This window comes from Microtus oregoni, unplaced genomic scaffold (genome assembly GCF_018167655.1).
Source record: "Microtus oregoni isolate MIOR12 unplaced genomic scaffold, Mior012 000042F_ref0000377, whole genome shotgun sequence".
NCBI lineage: Eukaryota > Metazoa > Chordata > Mammalia > Rodentia > Cricetidae > Microtus > Microtus oregoni.
The window spans coordinates 6,993,211-7,008,764 of NW_024543209.1; the positions used below are offsets into that span (position 1 = coordinate 6,993,211).

Consider the following 15,554-nt stretch of genomic DNA (forward strand, 5'->3'; position numbering starts at 1 on the left):
AGCACCCAGGAGACAGAGTTGGAGGATCTCTGTGAGTTTCAGGCCAGCTTGGAATACATAGTGAGTTCTAAGACCTCCAGGCTCTATATTGAAACCCTAACAAACAAACAAATTTCTAACAAACAAACAGCAACAGAAAGATGCTTCTAGAAAGACTAGTTTTCAAGGTACCTCAACTCTTGCTGATGACAGAATGACTCCAAGTCAGCCGACTGTTCTTCCCAGAACTCCTGAAATGGAATAAAGACTTTTAACTAAACACTCAGTGCTTCTTTTTTTCCCAGAAAATGTTAGCTCTTTCTTCCCAGAGACAGGACAAACAAGGAACTTGCCAGACCATCCTCTTCGAGGCGTTTGAGACCCTGAAGATTCTCCTCCAAGTTGCTCAGCTCCTGAAGAACCGAACTGTGAAACCTCTCCAGCTTGTTCAGTCTGCCAAGCAAGAAAGCAACAGCCTTCAGTGGGAGCAATTGGGTGTGACAGAATAGCACCCACGGAACACATTCACTAGAGAGTCTTGCCTTAAAACATAATGGTACCTTTCTTTTCTTCCCACCTTTCCATGTTAAGTGATCCCTGATCCCAGAGACTCAGTGAACTCTCCCGAGCCCCTGGCAGCGCCCAGAGGAAGCCATGATGTCATCACAGTACACGAGAGATGGTCCCAGGAAGGAGACTGGATGCCGTCCCTCCCCTTCTACTGTCTGCTTGCTTTCCTCTGTCTGGCCTTGCGCTGCTGTGAGAGCCATGGTCAGGTAGGTTCCGGCACCCATTTCCCAACAGTCACCATTCTGTGTCTAAGCACCATTTAAATGGCTCATCTGTTGGCATGCTGTCTCTTTTCCTTTAGGCCGGATGCTCCATATAAACAGATCTCCTGTGGCTTTCTGCTTATTTGGATGTAGAATATTAAAAATCTTTGTTCCAGGGGAACATTACTAGAAAGTGACGGAGGTAGGGCCTACTGGGAGGTCTGAGATCATTATGAACATCCTCAAAGGTGTCTGAGGTGTGGGACTCTTACTTTTATTTCCTGTCAGTTGAACAGTTTTCTCTCCTACACATTCTTGAGGGCCATGATACCTTCCTTCCTCTAACACAGGACCCAAGAAACAGGGCCAGTTCATCACAGATTGAATCCTCCAAAACCATGAGTCAAAATATGTGCACACTTGTGCACATGGGGCCTAGTTTTATTGCCACAGGGTCTCACTGCACCATCTCAGCCTGATCTAAAACTCATTGCATATCCCAGACTGACTGAAAACTGTGGCAATTCTCCTGCCTCAGCCTCTGAAGTGCTGGAATTACAGGCATGGGCCACCATGCCTGGCTACCTCGGGTCTCTGTTAATAATCAGAAAGTTACTTCACAGCTGGCCCTCTCAACTGGCCCTCGCATCTGGCCCTCACAGCTGGCCCTCAGCTGGCTGTTACACACTAAGTATGGAGTGAGCACCTGGCATTAGTGTTCAGTGTTTGTTAGCTGAGTGGATATATGGCGGAGGGTAAGGTTCTTTAAAATACAACAGGAACTCGTCAAAATCAGAGTACTCCATGGCTTTGCCTGGCCATTGCATGTATACAGGAACTTGGAAAAAAATTGTAAATTCTTACTCAAATAATGCATTTTAATCCCAAGAATGTTTCTATTTCAGCTAAGCAAATGTCCCCTCTCTTCCCCTCATCTCAAGCACTCTCTCCAACATGGAGCAATCTCTAAATTCTTCTTCCCCATTGCACTCATATCTCTGTTCCCAGATCCTACTCAAAAACTGCTTCCATAGTGGTTGTTCTAAGCAGACTCTAATTACACAGAAGCCCTTCTACACTTCTCTGAAATCAGGCGTGGTGGCACACCCTACTGACTCGGTCATAAGGGTGTTATATGTATTATATCGTCTTAACACAGCATAACCTAAAATTTACCCTTCTAATCATGTTTAAGAAGGCAATTCAAAGTGCTAGGCTCATTCATGGTGCTCGCAGCCTCACCATTACACATTTACAAAGTGTTCTTGTCATGAGAAACATAAAAGTCTACACTGATTAAACAATAGCAGTCTCTTCCTCAGCCTCTCTGGTGTCTGCTGTCTCTAGAATTTCTCACTTCAGTCGGTACCTCTCAGTTAAGTGGGGCCCTCTAGGACCTGGCGTCCATCTGTGAGAGTAATGTTTTCAAGGTTCATTCATGTTTAGCATGTGTAATGGTGGGTGGGTGTGCACACACACATGCATGTAACAATAATAATCCAAGAAAAGGAGGCTATCCTTTTGAGAGAGGGGTGACATGGAAGGAGTTGGAAGGAGGGTATTTGAGAGAGGGGTGACGTGGAAGGAGTTGGAAGGAGGGTATTTGAGAGAGGGGTGACGTGGAAGGAGTTGGAAGGAGGGTATTTGAGAGAGGGGTGACGTGGAAGGAGTTGGAAGGAGGGTATTTGAGAGAGGGGTGACGTGGAAGGAGTTGGAAGGAGGGTATTTGAGAGAGGGGTGACGTGGAAGGAGTTGGAAGGAGGGTATTTGAGAGAGGGGTGACGTGGAAGGAGTTGGAAGGAGGGTATTTGAGAGAGGGGTGACGTGGAAGGAGTTGGAAGGAGGGTATTTGAGAGAGGGGTGACATGGAAGGAGTTGGAAGGAGGGTATTTGAGAGAGGGGTGACGTGGAAGGAGTTGGAAGGAGGGTATTTGAGAGAGGGGTGACGTGGAAGGAGTTGGAAGGAGGGTATTTGAGAGAGGGGTGACGTGGAAGGAGTTGGAAGGAGGGTATTTGAGAGAGGGGCGACATGGAAGGAGTTGGAAGGAGGGTATTTGAGAGAGGCTCAGGAATGGAAAGGGAAGGGAGAGAGTGGTATGACTATATTTTAACTAAAAAACATGAGTTTCTTCCCTTGGTTGGGTGACAGTCGGTAGGATGGACATACCACACTTCAGTCTGGTTTTGCATGGCTCCCCGGGCCTGCACTATCTCCACAAGTAGACTACTATTTTTAAAGATGCCTGCTTTAGGACCGGTCACTGGTAGATCATGAGGAGGCTGGAGGAGAATGCTGAGTTAAGCTCTCTTCTCACGTCCCCCTCACACTGTACCTCCTTAGCCCCCACCCCACATAATGGTCCCAAGATAAATTCTGCTTCACTCCCACAACTCTGCTTTTCAATCCAGTATTTACCTGCACGTGTATATCTGGTTCCAAAGTCTGATGAGGCAGCCTGGCACGTCCTTCGCCTTCTCTAAAGAAAGTGGAATTTCTTTCTGCTTGAGCTAAAGCCATAACACACAAAAGAACAGACTAATGGCATTTGGGTAAACATGGTGCATAAGTTGAGTGTTTACTGTATTAGCAAGGCACCAGCAGCACACAGTGATGCTCGAAGGAAACATTCCCACCGAGAGACTTCAGTCCAGCATCATCCTGTGTACATTCCAGGCATTTCCATGGGTTTGGTGTGATAAAGAACTGAAGAAACTAGAAAACCCTATAATCATACTATTGATACAATATTGTATTTATACTATATATATATATTATATTCATACTATAGATATGATGTATTCATACTGTATATGTACTATATTCATACTATTGATAAAACACTGTATCCATACTACTGATAATATATATATATATATATATATATATATATATATATATATATATATATATAAAATATGGCCACTATACATTGGCGGGATTCTGGAATTCTGGAGGTCTCCTGAATTATTAGAAAGATGTTGGCTGGGGATGATATTTTTCTCAAATGTGCTGATACAGACATCACTGGGAACTTTCACATAGGATAAGGTCACAGGAGCCTAAAATTGCTGTGATATACATCTCACAGACAAAGCCGCGGTGGCTTTTACACCCAGGGCCTCAAAGATCTGCTGTTACTAAACAGACACCCTCCTACATTCCCCTCCTCCTGTGTCTTCGAGTCTGCTCTCCCACACACAGTCCCCTCCTTAATTTGGCCCTGTGGCCAAATCACTGCCTTCTGGGAATGCCACCAGTGAAACCAAGCCAAGAACATTTGGTCCCACTGGAGAGAATGGACAGGGAGTAGTCTTATCAATACAAATTACAGTGCAGAATGGCAAGAAAAATCAGGGACCACAGCCAAGATGAGTGCCCCTGCCTCCCACCCAGGAGACCTTCATACGTGAAGGAGATTGCATTGAAGAACGAAAGGAGCATAACACGTTAAATCCAGAGTGAACTGAGTTTCTTTCTATCGCAATTTTGCCCAGCTTTATTGAGTGATGCAGTTGACAAACTGAAAACATTGAACTGGAGAGATCGCTCAGTCCGTTTGCACCTGCTGACCAGTGCCTGCCCATTCCCCTCCTCTCCCCTGTTCCTGTTAACCACCTTTCACTACTTGGCCTTCTCATTCAAGTTTTGTAGATATTACATATATTGGTGAGGTCATACAGTGTTTCTCTGGCTCAGTTTTTACTTCCTGATTTAGTGGACAGATACCTCAAATTTTCTTTTCATGTCTCTAGTGAAGTTTTCAAGGGCTGTTTTCAAAGCAGAGCTATTTGCGCTATCTGGCACGTCTTCTTGGGATGGAGTAGAAATATCTGATAAACAAAAATAAAATATTAAAGATAACAAAAAATGCTCAGGTAGACATCCTTGGTCTATCTGCTGGGCCAGAGGATGGACTTTTTCAGAAGCACGAATATAAACCATACGCAACCCCAACTAGCTATTGGGATCTGATTCTGGAACAAGGCTGACCCTGACCAGGACCACACTAGCGAGCTCATACTGATTGAGTCAGATAAGCACCTCATGCTACCTCCCACCAAACCCCAACTTCTTTCAAATGTTCATTCCGTCCTAACCTCTTCAGCACCTTAAATCAGCTCAGTTGATACTGTGTCTGCGAACAGACTTGGGTATCACAGGAAGTTGTAAGAATACACAACAGGGGGGGACAGTGAAATGGCTCAGTGGATGGGGACACTTGTCACCACGCCTGATGCAGAGTTCAATCCTTGGGTCCCATATGGTGTAAGGAGGAAACTGGCACCGGAAGTTGTCCTCTGACCGCCGCACATGCTCTACAGCATGTGTAGGTGTGTCCATAAATAACAGAGGCTAGAGCAGGTTAGGCCAATGGGGGTGACCTAACAGAGTCTCTGGGTGCCAGACTTAACCTACGCATATAAGAGGTCTCTTAAGGATTTGCATTCCCCAACTCATTTATTCCTTACAAAAATCATAGTAGGTGCTTCTAGGATTTGCATGAAACATGGACACCATGTGACTTCTGCAAGTCCACACCAGCAGCTCCAGGAATAGAATGCAGGTTGTCTTATATCATAACCGTATGCCTCTGGGCTTCCCAGTTTATCTTTTTGGAGCCCTTCATTTCAACATATAGTACTACTCATCAAGAAAACTGGCTAAATTCACATACACATGCCAGGTCACTCTCTTTGATTATACACTATGTATGCACATAAATGTAATAACTATTGACTAGACAGAAGTCTCTAATATTAGTCCCTGCATATCGTAGAGAGGAGCTATGGTGCAAACCTCAAAATGCTAGAATAGGAGGGTGCTTGCTTTTATCTACAATTTGTGGAACAATTTGTTCATCTCAGAAAAAACAAAATGCTTAGCATGTAGGCTGCAGTAGCCCTGGTGATCTTAGAATGTAGCTTTTGTAATTCACGTTGGTACATTAAGAACAGACGCATCAATCGCCCCTCCCTTAGCTGCTGGCTGAGTGCATGGAGTCACCTGTCACAGCGGGGGATCCTGGAGCATCTTCCAATCTTGATTGCTTCGGGGCAGCAATACTTCCATCTGGCATCTCTAAACATAAACAGCACTGCGTTGAAACTCTTGTGTGCGTATTTCTCTTGTGTTGATGTATCTTGTCCTCTTTTCTTCTAGGAGCTCATATATGTGCGCCCACTGTATCTACACTGCTCTATGCTGATTTGGGTCTTTCTGCAACCCTCCTCCCAACCAACTCTTCCTGCATCCTCCGATCTACCCCCTCTTATACTCATAGCCTCAGACACACAGACACACACACACACAAGAACATCCTATAGAGTCCAGTTAGTACTGCATTTGTGTTCATGCATTTAGGGCTGACTCCTTGGAATTAAGGTCTTATCCCTAAAAGAAAAAAAATTATTCCTCTCTCCCTCAGAGGCCATTGAGGTCCAGTAGCTCTTCACCTAGGGTGGGCCTTGTGAGGTTTTCCTACATCTATGATGGTGTGTCAATTGGTATGGTGTGGGCAGCCATGTTGCCATGAGTTTATGGGTATAATATCCCTGTCCTGTGCAGAAGAAACTGTTACACAGCATTAGTCTCAGTCCTCAAGCCCCCCCCCCATTCCCACCTCCGCTTGTGTGATGTCCCCGAGTCTTAGGTGTAGGAGTTGTGTTGTGGCTGTCCCACTTGGGGGTGGGCACCCCTGCAGTCATTTATTTATTGCACTATCGCTGGCTGTGGATCTCCCTTTGCCAATTAATTTCTAACACGATACAGCACAAATGAGCCTCATTTCCTCCTCGTTACTAACTGCTTATGATGGGGCTGGAGGACCAAGCACTGCCAACGCATCAAAGCACTGGTGTCTACTGATGTCTGGAGGAAGACTTGGTCACAGACATCCCTCTGATGAGCTCAGGCACATCTAGGAGTTCTCTGCTTCACAAGGTATAGACAGACTCGCTAAACATAGTGTTCTCAATAAAGCCAGAAGAGTGGACAGCAAGACTATTTCCAGACGCTTGTAGCTGTGGCTTCATTTGTGAATCCTCCATTCCTTCCACTGACCTCTGTGTTTTTCTGTCAGTACCATATTGCTTTTGTTACTGTGTGGAATTATTGGAAGTCGGGTATGGTGATATCTTCAGTTTTTCTCCTGTTTGGGATGCTTTGGTGATTTAGGTCTTTTAAACTTTAAGGTCTCACACACACACACACTTCTATGGAGAGTGTCACCTAAAGTGTGATAGAGCCTGCACTGAATTTGTAGATAACTTTTAGTACCTCTTCAACAATTGGTGCTGGGGGTTAGGCACACATATGAGGGCGAGACTAGATCCTTAACACTTACTTTCTATAAAAGTCAACTTGAATTGTATGAAAGATGTCACTATAAGATCTGGAACTCTAAAACTATGGGATAAAAACACAGGAAAAGCACTTTGAGAACTAAGTATAGATGAGAACTTTCTAAAAGGACTCCAATTGCTTACAAAATCACTGTAAGAGTCAAAGAATGAAATTGCACAAAATCTGAAGCCTTTGCATAGCAAGGGGGACAATTAAAGAATGAAGAGGCCTTTAGAATGAGAGAATATCTTTTCCAGCTGTATATCCAACGGGGGCAAGTGTTTAGAAATAATAATAAAGAACTCCAAAACATATACAAACAATACAGTCGACAAATTAACAAAGAAATTAGGCAGATGGTTTTCAAAAATTAAGCATAAATGGCCAGTAAACATTTTAAAAACACGTGACAGTTCTAGTCACCAGAGAAATATAAATAAAAAACACACTAAAATTCTATCTCACTTCAGTTATTAGGTGAACAACAGACACTGTAAGGATGGGGTGGTGTTATTGACCAGTGTTGTTGGGAATATATTTAGTGCAACCACTGTGGGCAGCTGTAGGAAGAGTCCTCAAAACACTAAGAACAGAAAGACCATACAACGCAGCTACATCATTCCTGGGCCTATATCCGATGGACTCTAAGTCTGCATACTACTGAGACATCTGGTCATCCATTTGAGGTGCCATTCAAAATAGCCAAGTTATAGCATGAGCCTATGTGTTCGTCAACAGATGAATTAACTAAAGAAAACATGGTAGACCCCACACAATTCTCAGCCCATCTAAAATGGTGCAGGAGTACAAACCAGCTGGGTGACTTTGCCAGACCACCTCTCCTCTCTGCTCCAGCCCATTGGGAATCTCACAGCAGGGAAAGTTTGCCAGGCAAGTTCCCCAGACCCCCAAACAGGACCATATGGAGTTGCACAGGAAGGAAGCAGCAGGGTGAGTCCATCGGATGCCTACTCCCAGGCTGAGCATTAGTAGCCCCCACCGTCATAAAAGGCAGGCATGTCCCCCCTACTCACCTGAAAGAGCCATCACACGCATAGTCTACCAGTAAGTCAGCCCCAGATCTGGTGTCTCATGCTGCAGCCTTTCTATGCTCAGACCAAGCTCGGAGCCACATTCTCTTGCTTTTTGGTTACCAGTGAACTAGAATCAACCCAATCTTTCCTGCCAAAACTCAAGGCAAAACACCCAAAGGATTGACCTAAAAACTCTTCAGACCAGATCTGAAGGCAACCAATCTTGGACAATAGCCAAAACTTCCACTGAACAGAGGCTGGTCAGATGTACAACCAGTCGAATAAATCTACATGCCCAGGTCACATCACAAAACACAAACTATGAGAGGCCAGGACATGACTCTCCCTTGATGTGGAACCCCCCTCTGTATGCTGTGAATATGTTTTGTTAACACTGGTTAATAAAGAAGTTGCTTTGGCCTATGGCAGGGCAGAATATAGGTAGGTAGAAAAACTAAACTGGATACAGGGAGGAAAAAAAGCAGAGTCAGAGACACCAAGTAGCTGCCAAAGGAGAAACATGCTAGAACCTTACCTGTAAGCCACAACCTTGTGGTGATATGCAGATTAATGGAAATGGGTTAATTTAAGATGTAAGAGCTATTTAAAAATACATCTGAGCCATCAGTCAAATAGGGTTGTCATTAATATAGTTTCTGTGTGATTGTTCGGGTCTGGGTGACCAGAAAATGAAAGCACAGTCTTCATTTACACTCCCAGAACCAAGAAATATGGGCATTGCTAAGGAGAATTACCTAGATGAACCCAATGACATGAAACTTAAACAAACAAACACAAACAACATGACCAAAGAATTCAGGGAGTTTAAAGAGGATAAGAACACACAATGAACTTAAAGGGGAGAGGAGAAACGCCTGCTTGAAACCCAAGAAAATACAGGCATGCTGAATGAGATGATAAAGACAACTAAGAATTCAAAAAGTGGCTACAATAAAAAGATAGAAATACTGAAGAAAATCCAAGAAGCTATGAAGCTGGAATTGGAAAAATTCAATTACCCAATCAGAAATTTCAGGGTAAATCCTGATTGGTTAGAAAATAGAAGAGAAAATGTTGGGACCTGAAGGTAAAGTAGAGGAATTAGATCATGAAATCAAAGAATATCATCTCTTTGTAAAACACAGATGAAAAGGAACATGTGCAAGATGAGTTTTATCTAACACAATCTGAAAAATGGCCCAAACTCTTTTCACTTTTTTTCCTGTTAAAAAAAAAAAAGAATACTCAACCACATCTGTATTCTGAATTTTCCAGCTTGTGTTTGATGCTGTTTTCCATGAACAATTCTCGGCTCACAATCTAAAACACAAAATACAGACATATACAATTGGTACACGTACATACTTGTAAAATAAGAAAGTGGTACTGTAGTGTCATGTCAACACAATAAGCAATGGTTTTATGCAAGGGTGACTTTAATTCTAGAAAACTGAAGGAATAATCTGTACCTGAGGGACATTTTCTTCAACTTCTGGGTACTCGAAGGAAGAGAAACTGGCCGATGGATGAGGAGTTCCAAGTTCTGAATATTAGAGAAAACAATTCCAAGTTCAGTAGATAGAATAAGAAATGAAGACAAGTAGCATTCTGGGGCTGCTCTACCGGATCTCATCATTAAAAGATTAGGAACAGTCCCAAACACAAAAGTTTTGTGTCTCTCGGGGCACATATACTCACTGGGCTTGTATGCCCCTATATAAAATGAATAGTCAGTCGCCTTGGTTTGACCAGCTGCCTCAGTGACTGCCCATCTGCCCCTAAGAACATGGACAAGGATTCCGCCCAACCTTGCTTCTCTCTTCTAAGTTGCCTCCTTTATTGGGTTACTCTTTCCTGTGTGTGGTGACTTGATACGCCCATACATCATTTACTGATTACTAGATCATTAATTACTACAAATTAATCCAACACATCATTCGCCACCTACAGAAACTGTTCATCTGAAGATGTAAGATTTGCATGCTTTGACATCTCCAATTCTCCACCCACATGGTAAACATTTTATTTTCTGCTTCTTAGGGTTTTGAAACTTTTAGATTCCACACATAGGTAAGGATCACACAGCAGCATCTCTCCATTTGCATCATCCCATGTAGTGAACCATTCTTTAGATTCATCTTCTCCACAAAGGCAAGACTTCCTTTTCTATAGAACACGCGATAGAATCATATGCACACCACATTTTTGTCAACCACCCGTTCACTAGTAGACATTTGTTACTAGCTTACTATGGGTTAGAGTTAATGACACTGAGCACATTTTTATAGATTTGGTGGGCATTTGGGTGTTTCATTCATTTTTAATTTTTTTCACATCAGAACTGCAAGCTCCTTACGGGTTTTGAATATCAACAATTGACCAGTTATATACAAATGCTTTTTCTGTAAGTGGTCAGACATTCCCTCGGCCCTACAATCACTTTCCTGTTGATGCAGTCTTATTGACTTCTGTGCCTGCTTCTGTGTCATGTCTAAAAGAGTCATTGCCAAGACCAACATCAAGGAGCAGTTTCCCTAGGCTTTATTTCAAGAACATTACAGTTCTCTTGTTTTATGTGGGTCCCATAGGCCATTTCACACACGGATGTCTTACTCTTTGAGCGCATTGCCCAAATACCCACTTGCCTATTAGTCTCCTCTGCTCTACAGACAACTTTTCTTCTACTTTCATATGTTTCTATGACTTGACGTATCTATAAAGTCTAGGACCCACCAATAAGGACATTTAGGGTCTGAAGAGATGATTCGGGGATTAAGAGTACTGGCTTCTCTTTCAGAGATCCCCAGTTTGATTCCCAGCACCCATATGGCAGCTCACAACCATCTTTTACTCCAGTTCCAAGGATTCCAATACCCTCCTCTGGCCTCCATGGGGATCAGGTACATATATGGCACACATACATACAAGCAGTTAAGACAGCCAGACACATAAAACAAAAATACCATTTGACTTGTCACAGATGCACCGTTTAATCTGATTAGCTCCCATTGCAGCCATTATCCCGAAAACAACATGGTGCATGATCAAAGCCCTTTGTGTATATACCACATCTTTCTTTTTAAAAAGACTTCACGCATATGGATGTTCTGTCTGCGTGTATGCCTGCACGCCAGAAGAGGGCATTAGATCCCGTGGAACTCCAATTATAGATGGTTGTGAGACCTAATGTGGTCACTAAGAATTGAGCCCAGGATCTCTGGAAGAGCATCCAGTGAACCATCTCTGTAGCCCTTACCACATTTTCTTTATCCTTTCCTCTGTTACTAGACACCTAAGTTAGTTCCACAACTTGGTTACTGTGAGTCATGCTGCAATAGTTTCTAATGCTACATTTAATCCATCTTGAGGGTTTTTGAGGTCTTACTCTACTCTTTCGCATGCAGATATCCAGTTTTTCCTCATAGCACTCATTAAACACTTTTCTTTCCCTATCATTTAGCTTAGCATTCTTGGCAAAGATTAGTTGACCATATGTATGGTGTTTGTATTTGATCCAACTGGCCTATATCTTTTTGCATCAGCTTTACTTTCTAAACCTCTGTGATAGGAATTGAAATGCGGGAGTTTTGACATGAGAATCTGCACTCTCCTCCTTCCCAAGATTGCTGTGGCAGTTTGAGATTTTCCAGGGTCTCGTACAATCTTTAGGCTTTTTCTATTTCAGTGAAGAATGTATTCCGAATGTTGACAAAGGCTTCACATAGACTGCAAATTCTGTTGCATGCTGTGATATTCTTAGAGCATCAGTTCTTCAGTCCAGGAGATGAGACAGCCTTCCATGTATTCATACCTTCTTCAGACACTTTTGTTAGTGTCTTTTCTTTTTCTTCTTCAGCATACAGAACTTTCACTTTCTTGCCTATTGTTTTTTTTCATGATAAATGGGATCATTTTCTTGAATCTTGTTTCAGGTAAGTCTCTTCTAGCATAGAGGACATAACCGATTTTAAAATGAACACCAATTATGCAAATTAATAGAGTGTGATGTTTCTATACATCAAAATAGTATGCATTGATTAAAGCCAACCATCTTTTGTCAACCTTCCCCAATGCCACACACCCTCCTCAACTTCCAGTAGTCCAGCTTCTACTGCCAAGAGGAATTTAACTTCTACAAATGAGAAAGGACCACACGGTACTGGTCTATGTTTGGCTTATTTCATACAAATCCTCCAGGTTCCATCTGTTTTGATGCAAAAGGCAAGATGCCATTCCTCTCTATGGCTTAATAAAAAAATTCATACAAAAGCTGTATTTTTTGCTGCCTGTGCATCTTTCTGAGCAGGAGCACCTGGGATGATTCCATAGTTTAGCTCATGTTTAAGCTCATATTTAAGCCTCGCCCTGAAGGTTTCCCTCTCTGGTGCACTAATTTCATTCCCTTTGATGGCATTCAGAGAAGTGGGCCAGTTGCTCTATATGTTAAGTCTATTCTGTTTTGTAAGGAACCTCAAACTGGTCTCTGTAAGAGCTACACTAGGGCATATAAGAGTTCCCATTGTCTCCATCCTTGCCAACAGTATTTTAAAAATAGGTTGTCATAACTGGGTAAGCTGATTTCTTGTTACAGTTAGATTTGTTTTGTTTTTGTGCTAAAGACCAACCCCGCAGTGAACGAGCCCACATGAAAGGAGAGAACCAATCACTGCAAGGTGTCCTCTGACCTCCACATGGATGCTGTCACACACATGCACGCCCTCCTGCAAACACACATCCAATTTTACAAAGTCAAAAACTTGTTTGTTTTAGACCATTATCCCCAAATAGAATTTTTATAATATAAAATAATTGAAAATCAAGTACCTGTTTTTGGTGTAGTTGCCACAGGCGTTAAAAGCACAGAACTCCCTTGTAGTTTTGTCTGAGAAGATGTTGGAAGAATGGTATCATTTTGCCTGGAGATGCCTTTCCATGCTGGTGTTAGTGTAACCTAAAATATAGTAGACTTGTTAAATGCTAATATTCAAAACACTAAAAGTAACAAAAAAACTCTCAAGATATTTCCAATATCCTTTAAGGATACTGAGTATTATTTGCTGCATTAACCAACAATAAATACTAAAACCCTAACATCCCCAAACTGGAAGAACACTGAAGTAAAATCTTAAGTGATAATTTTAGCCTCATGGTCCTAAAAGGGTGGTCCCGGCCAGATGACCAGCAACAGAGGAACTAAACAAAAATGTACATCTTCCACTCTTACCTACAAATTACTCAATCAGAAACTTGGGGCGGGGTTCCGTACCTACCAAGTCATCCTGGTCACTCTGTTGACCTTATGTGGGGGTTGACAAGCTGCAGCTCACTGCCATTTCTTATGAATAAATACCCAGTTGGCCCATTCGTTTCCAGTCTAAGGCAGTTTTCTGACTAGCGTGGCAGAGATGGCAGGCTACCAATGGTGAATCTATGGTTCAAAGAATACAATACTTCTCTTCCACTTAACAGAAAATATTTCCTAGCTCTTGCCTCAAATTACTTCCTTGTAACTCAACACAGAGAATGGAAAATCAGCCGGACACCCTCAGTGAAAAGCCAGTATAGAATTCTTGCTCGTTTTACAGTTTTAATATATTAGGCTTGAATCTATGGTTCTTCTTTGGGCTTAATTAAAATCAAAGTTGTATTTATTTGAATATCTTCTTTTGGCCAATTTACTACTAATAACTCCTTATTCTTGGCTGAACTATTCAACAAAAAGTTGAAGATGGTTGCTCATATTCAGTTTTTTTCCCTTCCACGAATTCATTGAACTTTGGATCAAAAATATTCAAGAAAATAATATGATTATACCAAATATATACAAACCATTTTCTGGTTATTTCTTTTTGAATAATAGAGCACAGCAACTAAGTGTACAGTGTTCCATTGCATTGGGTATTTTAAGCCATCTAAATGGTGAGTTCAAGTCTACAGGAGGGACGCACAGGTCATATGTAAATACCATACTGTTTTAGGAAGCATATGATCATCTGCAGATTTTGGTATCCAAGCAGGGTACCGGAACCAATTGTCTGAGACACCAAGGGACAAGTACACTAATCCTGAGTTATAGCTTTAGCCTATTTCTTGCTAAAGAATAAAGTAGCCAGAGCTGGGGCTAAAGTGCTAATGGCATCCATTCTATTTCTGCAAAAACAGGTAAGGTATCCTCAGAATCCTAGCAGCTTCTCCTTATTAAACTATGATGAACCAGTGACGTACGTGTGTGTGTGTGTGTGTGCGCGCGCGAGCGTGCGTGTGTGTGATTTGCCAAGAAACAAAAAATCAGCTGCTGAAGAAAAGGAAGTCATTTAGCCACCTCCTTTTCAGGGCACCGGTGTCCATATTCCTAAGTCCTTTGATATAAAACAAGAATAAAGGAAGAGAAACTGGAAATTTTATACCTTTATGGATAAAATTTATATGAACCTGAAGGTGTTTCAACCTTGTAAACTTCAGGCACAAATGCTGAAATCATCAAAAAAAAAAAAACAAACAAAAAAAAAAACCTTTGAATGTGATTTTAAAATTATTATTTTTTAAATTTGAAAACTAAGGAAGAGCTCTTTTCCATCTTCCTCTCAGAGAGGCAGCTTCGCTTCTGCCTCTCTCCCCACTTCTCTGCTTCCCCCCTTCTCTGTCTCTTTCTCTTCTCCTCTCTCTCTCTCTTTCTTTCTCTCTCTCTCTCCCCCAGTCTCCCCCTTCACCCTTCCTCCATAACCCCCTGAATAAACATTCAACCTCAAAAAAAAAAAAGAAAAAAGAAAACTAAAGAAGAATCAACACGCTCATTTTGAAATGGAAATTCAAGAGCATGCATTGGTGGGAATTCAGGACAACAGAGGTGTTTAAATAAAGACCCATTAGCAGCATTCAGGATGGCCAAAATAGACCTTATATCTACCTGAGACTCATACCAAATATTTAGACAGCCATGATCTTTACATCAGCAGACGACACACCAGGAGGCGGCTGGTTTGTTAGTCTCACAGTCCTGAATAAAGATGTGGGTGGACCCACAAGGACCCAGGGCAAGCAATGAGTGCTCTTACCTGATCTTTCTCACGAGCTCTGCCACTACTGATGGAGGAAAGCGAAAGCGGTAGGACTGAAAAGTGAAAGTGAGCACACAATGAGCGTATTTCCTTATGACACACACACACACAATCACGCATGGGTACACTACGAGTTTCCGCTAAGGGAGGCGATCTGGAGCCTTTTCTAGGCATTCAGGCTCATTCATCTTCACCTCTGCCCTGGCCATCACCCTCCTTGCTTTGGTTTCAGGGAGCTGATGACTCCACATCTCAGCTCTTCAAGTCCTGTTCTTTCCCAAGAGTTAGCTCAAGACCCACCCACTTTTTCCAGAAGGTGGTTCCAGCTTATGCCAGATTCCTCCGGCCTGATTGCCCACCACTTTAC

At 42.3% G+C, this 15,554-nt stretch overlaps 1 protein-coding gene across 1 annotated transcript in view; it reads right to left on the reverse strand.

The window, feature by feature from the left end:
• Positions 1-290: 290 nt before the first annotated feature.
• Positions 291-15,554, reverse strand: part of Sycp2l (synaptonemal complex protein 2 like) — a 42,904-nt gene continuing 27,640 nt past the window's right edge. Inside the window, 8 exon segments of the mRNA XM_041632629.1 lie at positions 291-432; positions 3,169-3,260; positions 4,474-4,583; positions 5,758-5,832; positions 9,383-9,449; positions 9,599-9,672; positions 12,954-13,080; positions 15,185-15,240. Of these exon segments, the coding sequence (XP_041488563.1) occupies positions 291-432; positions 3,169-3,260; positions 4,474-4,583; positions 5,758-5,832; positions 9,383-9,449; positions 9,599-9,672; positions 12,954-13,080; positions 15,185-15,240 (743 nt within the window).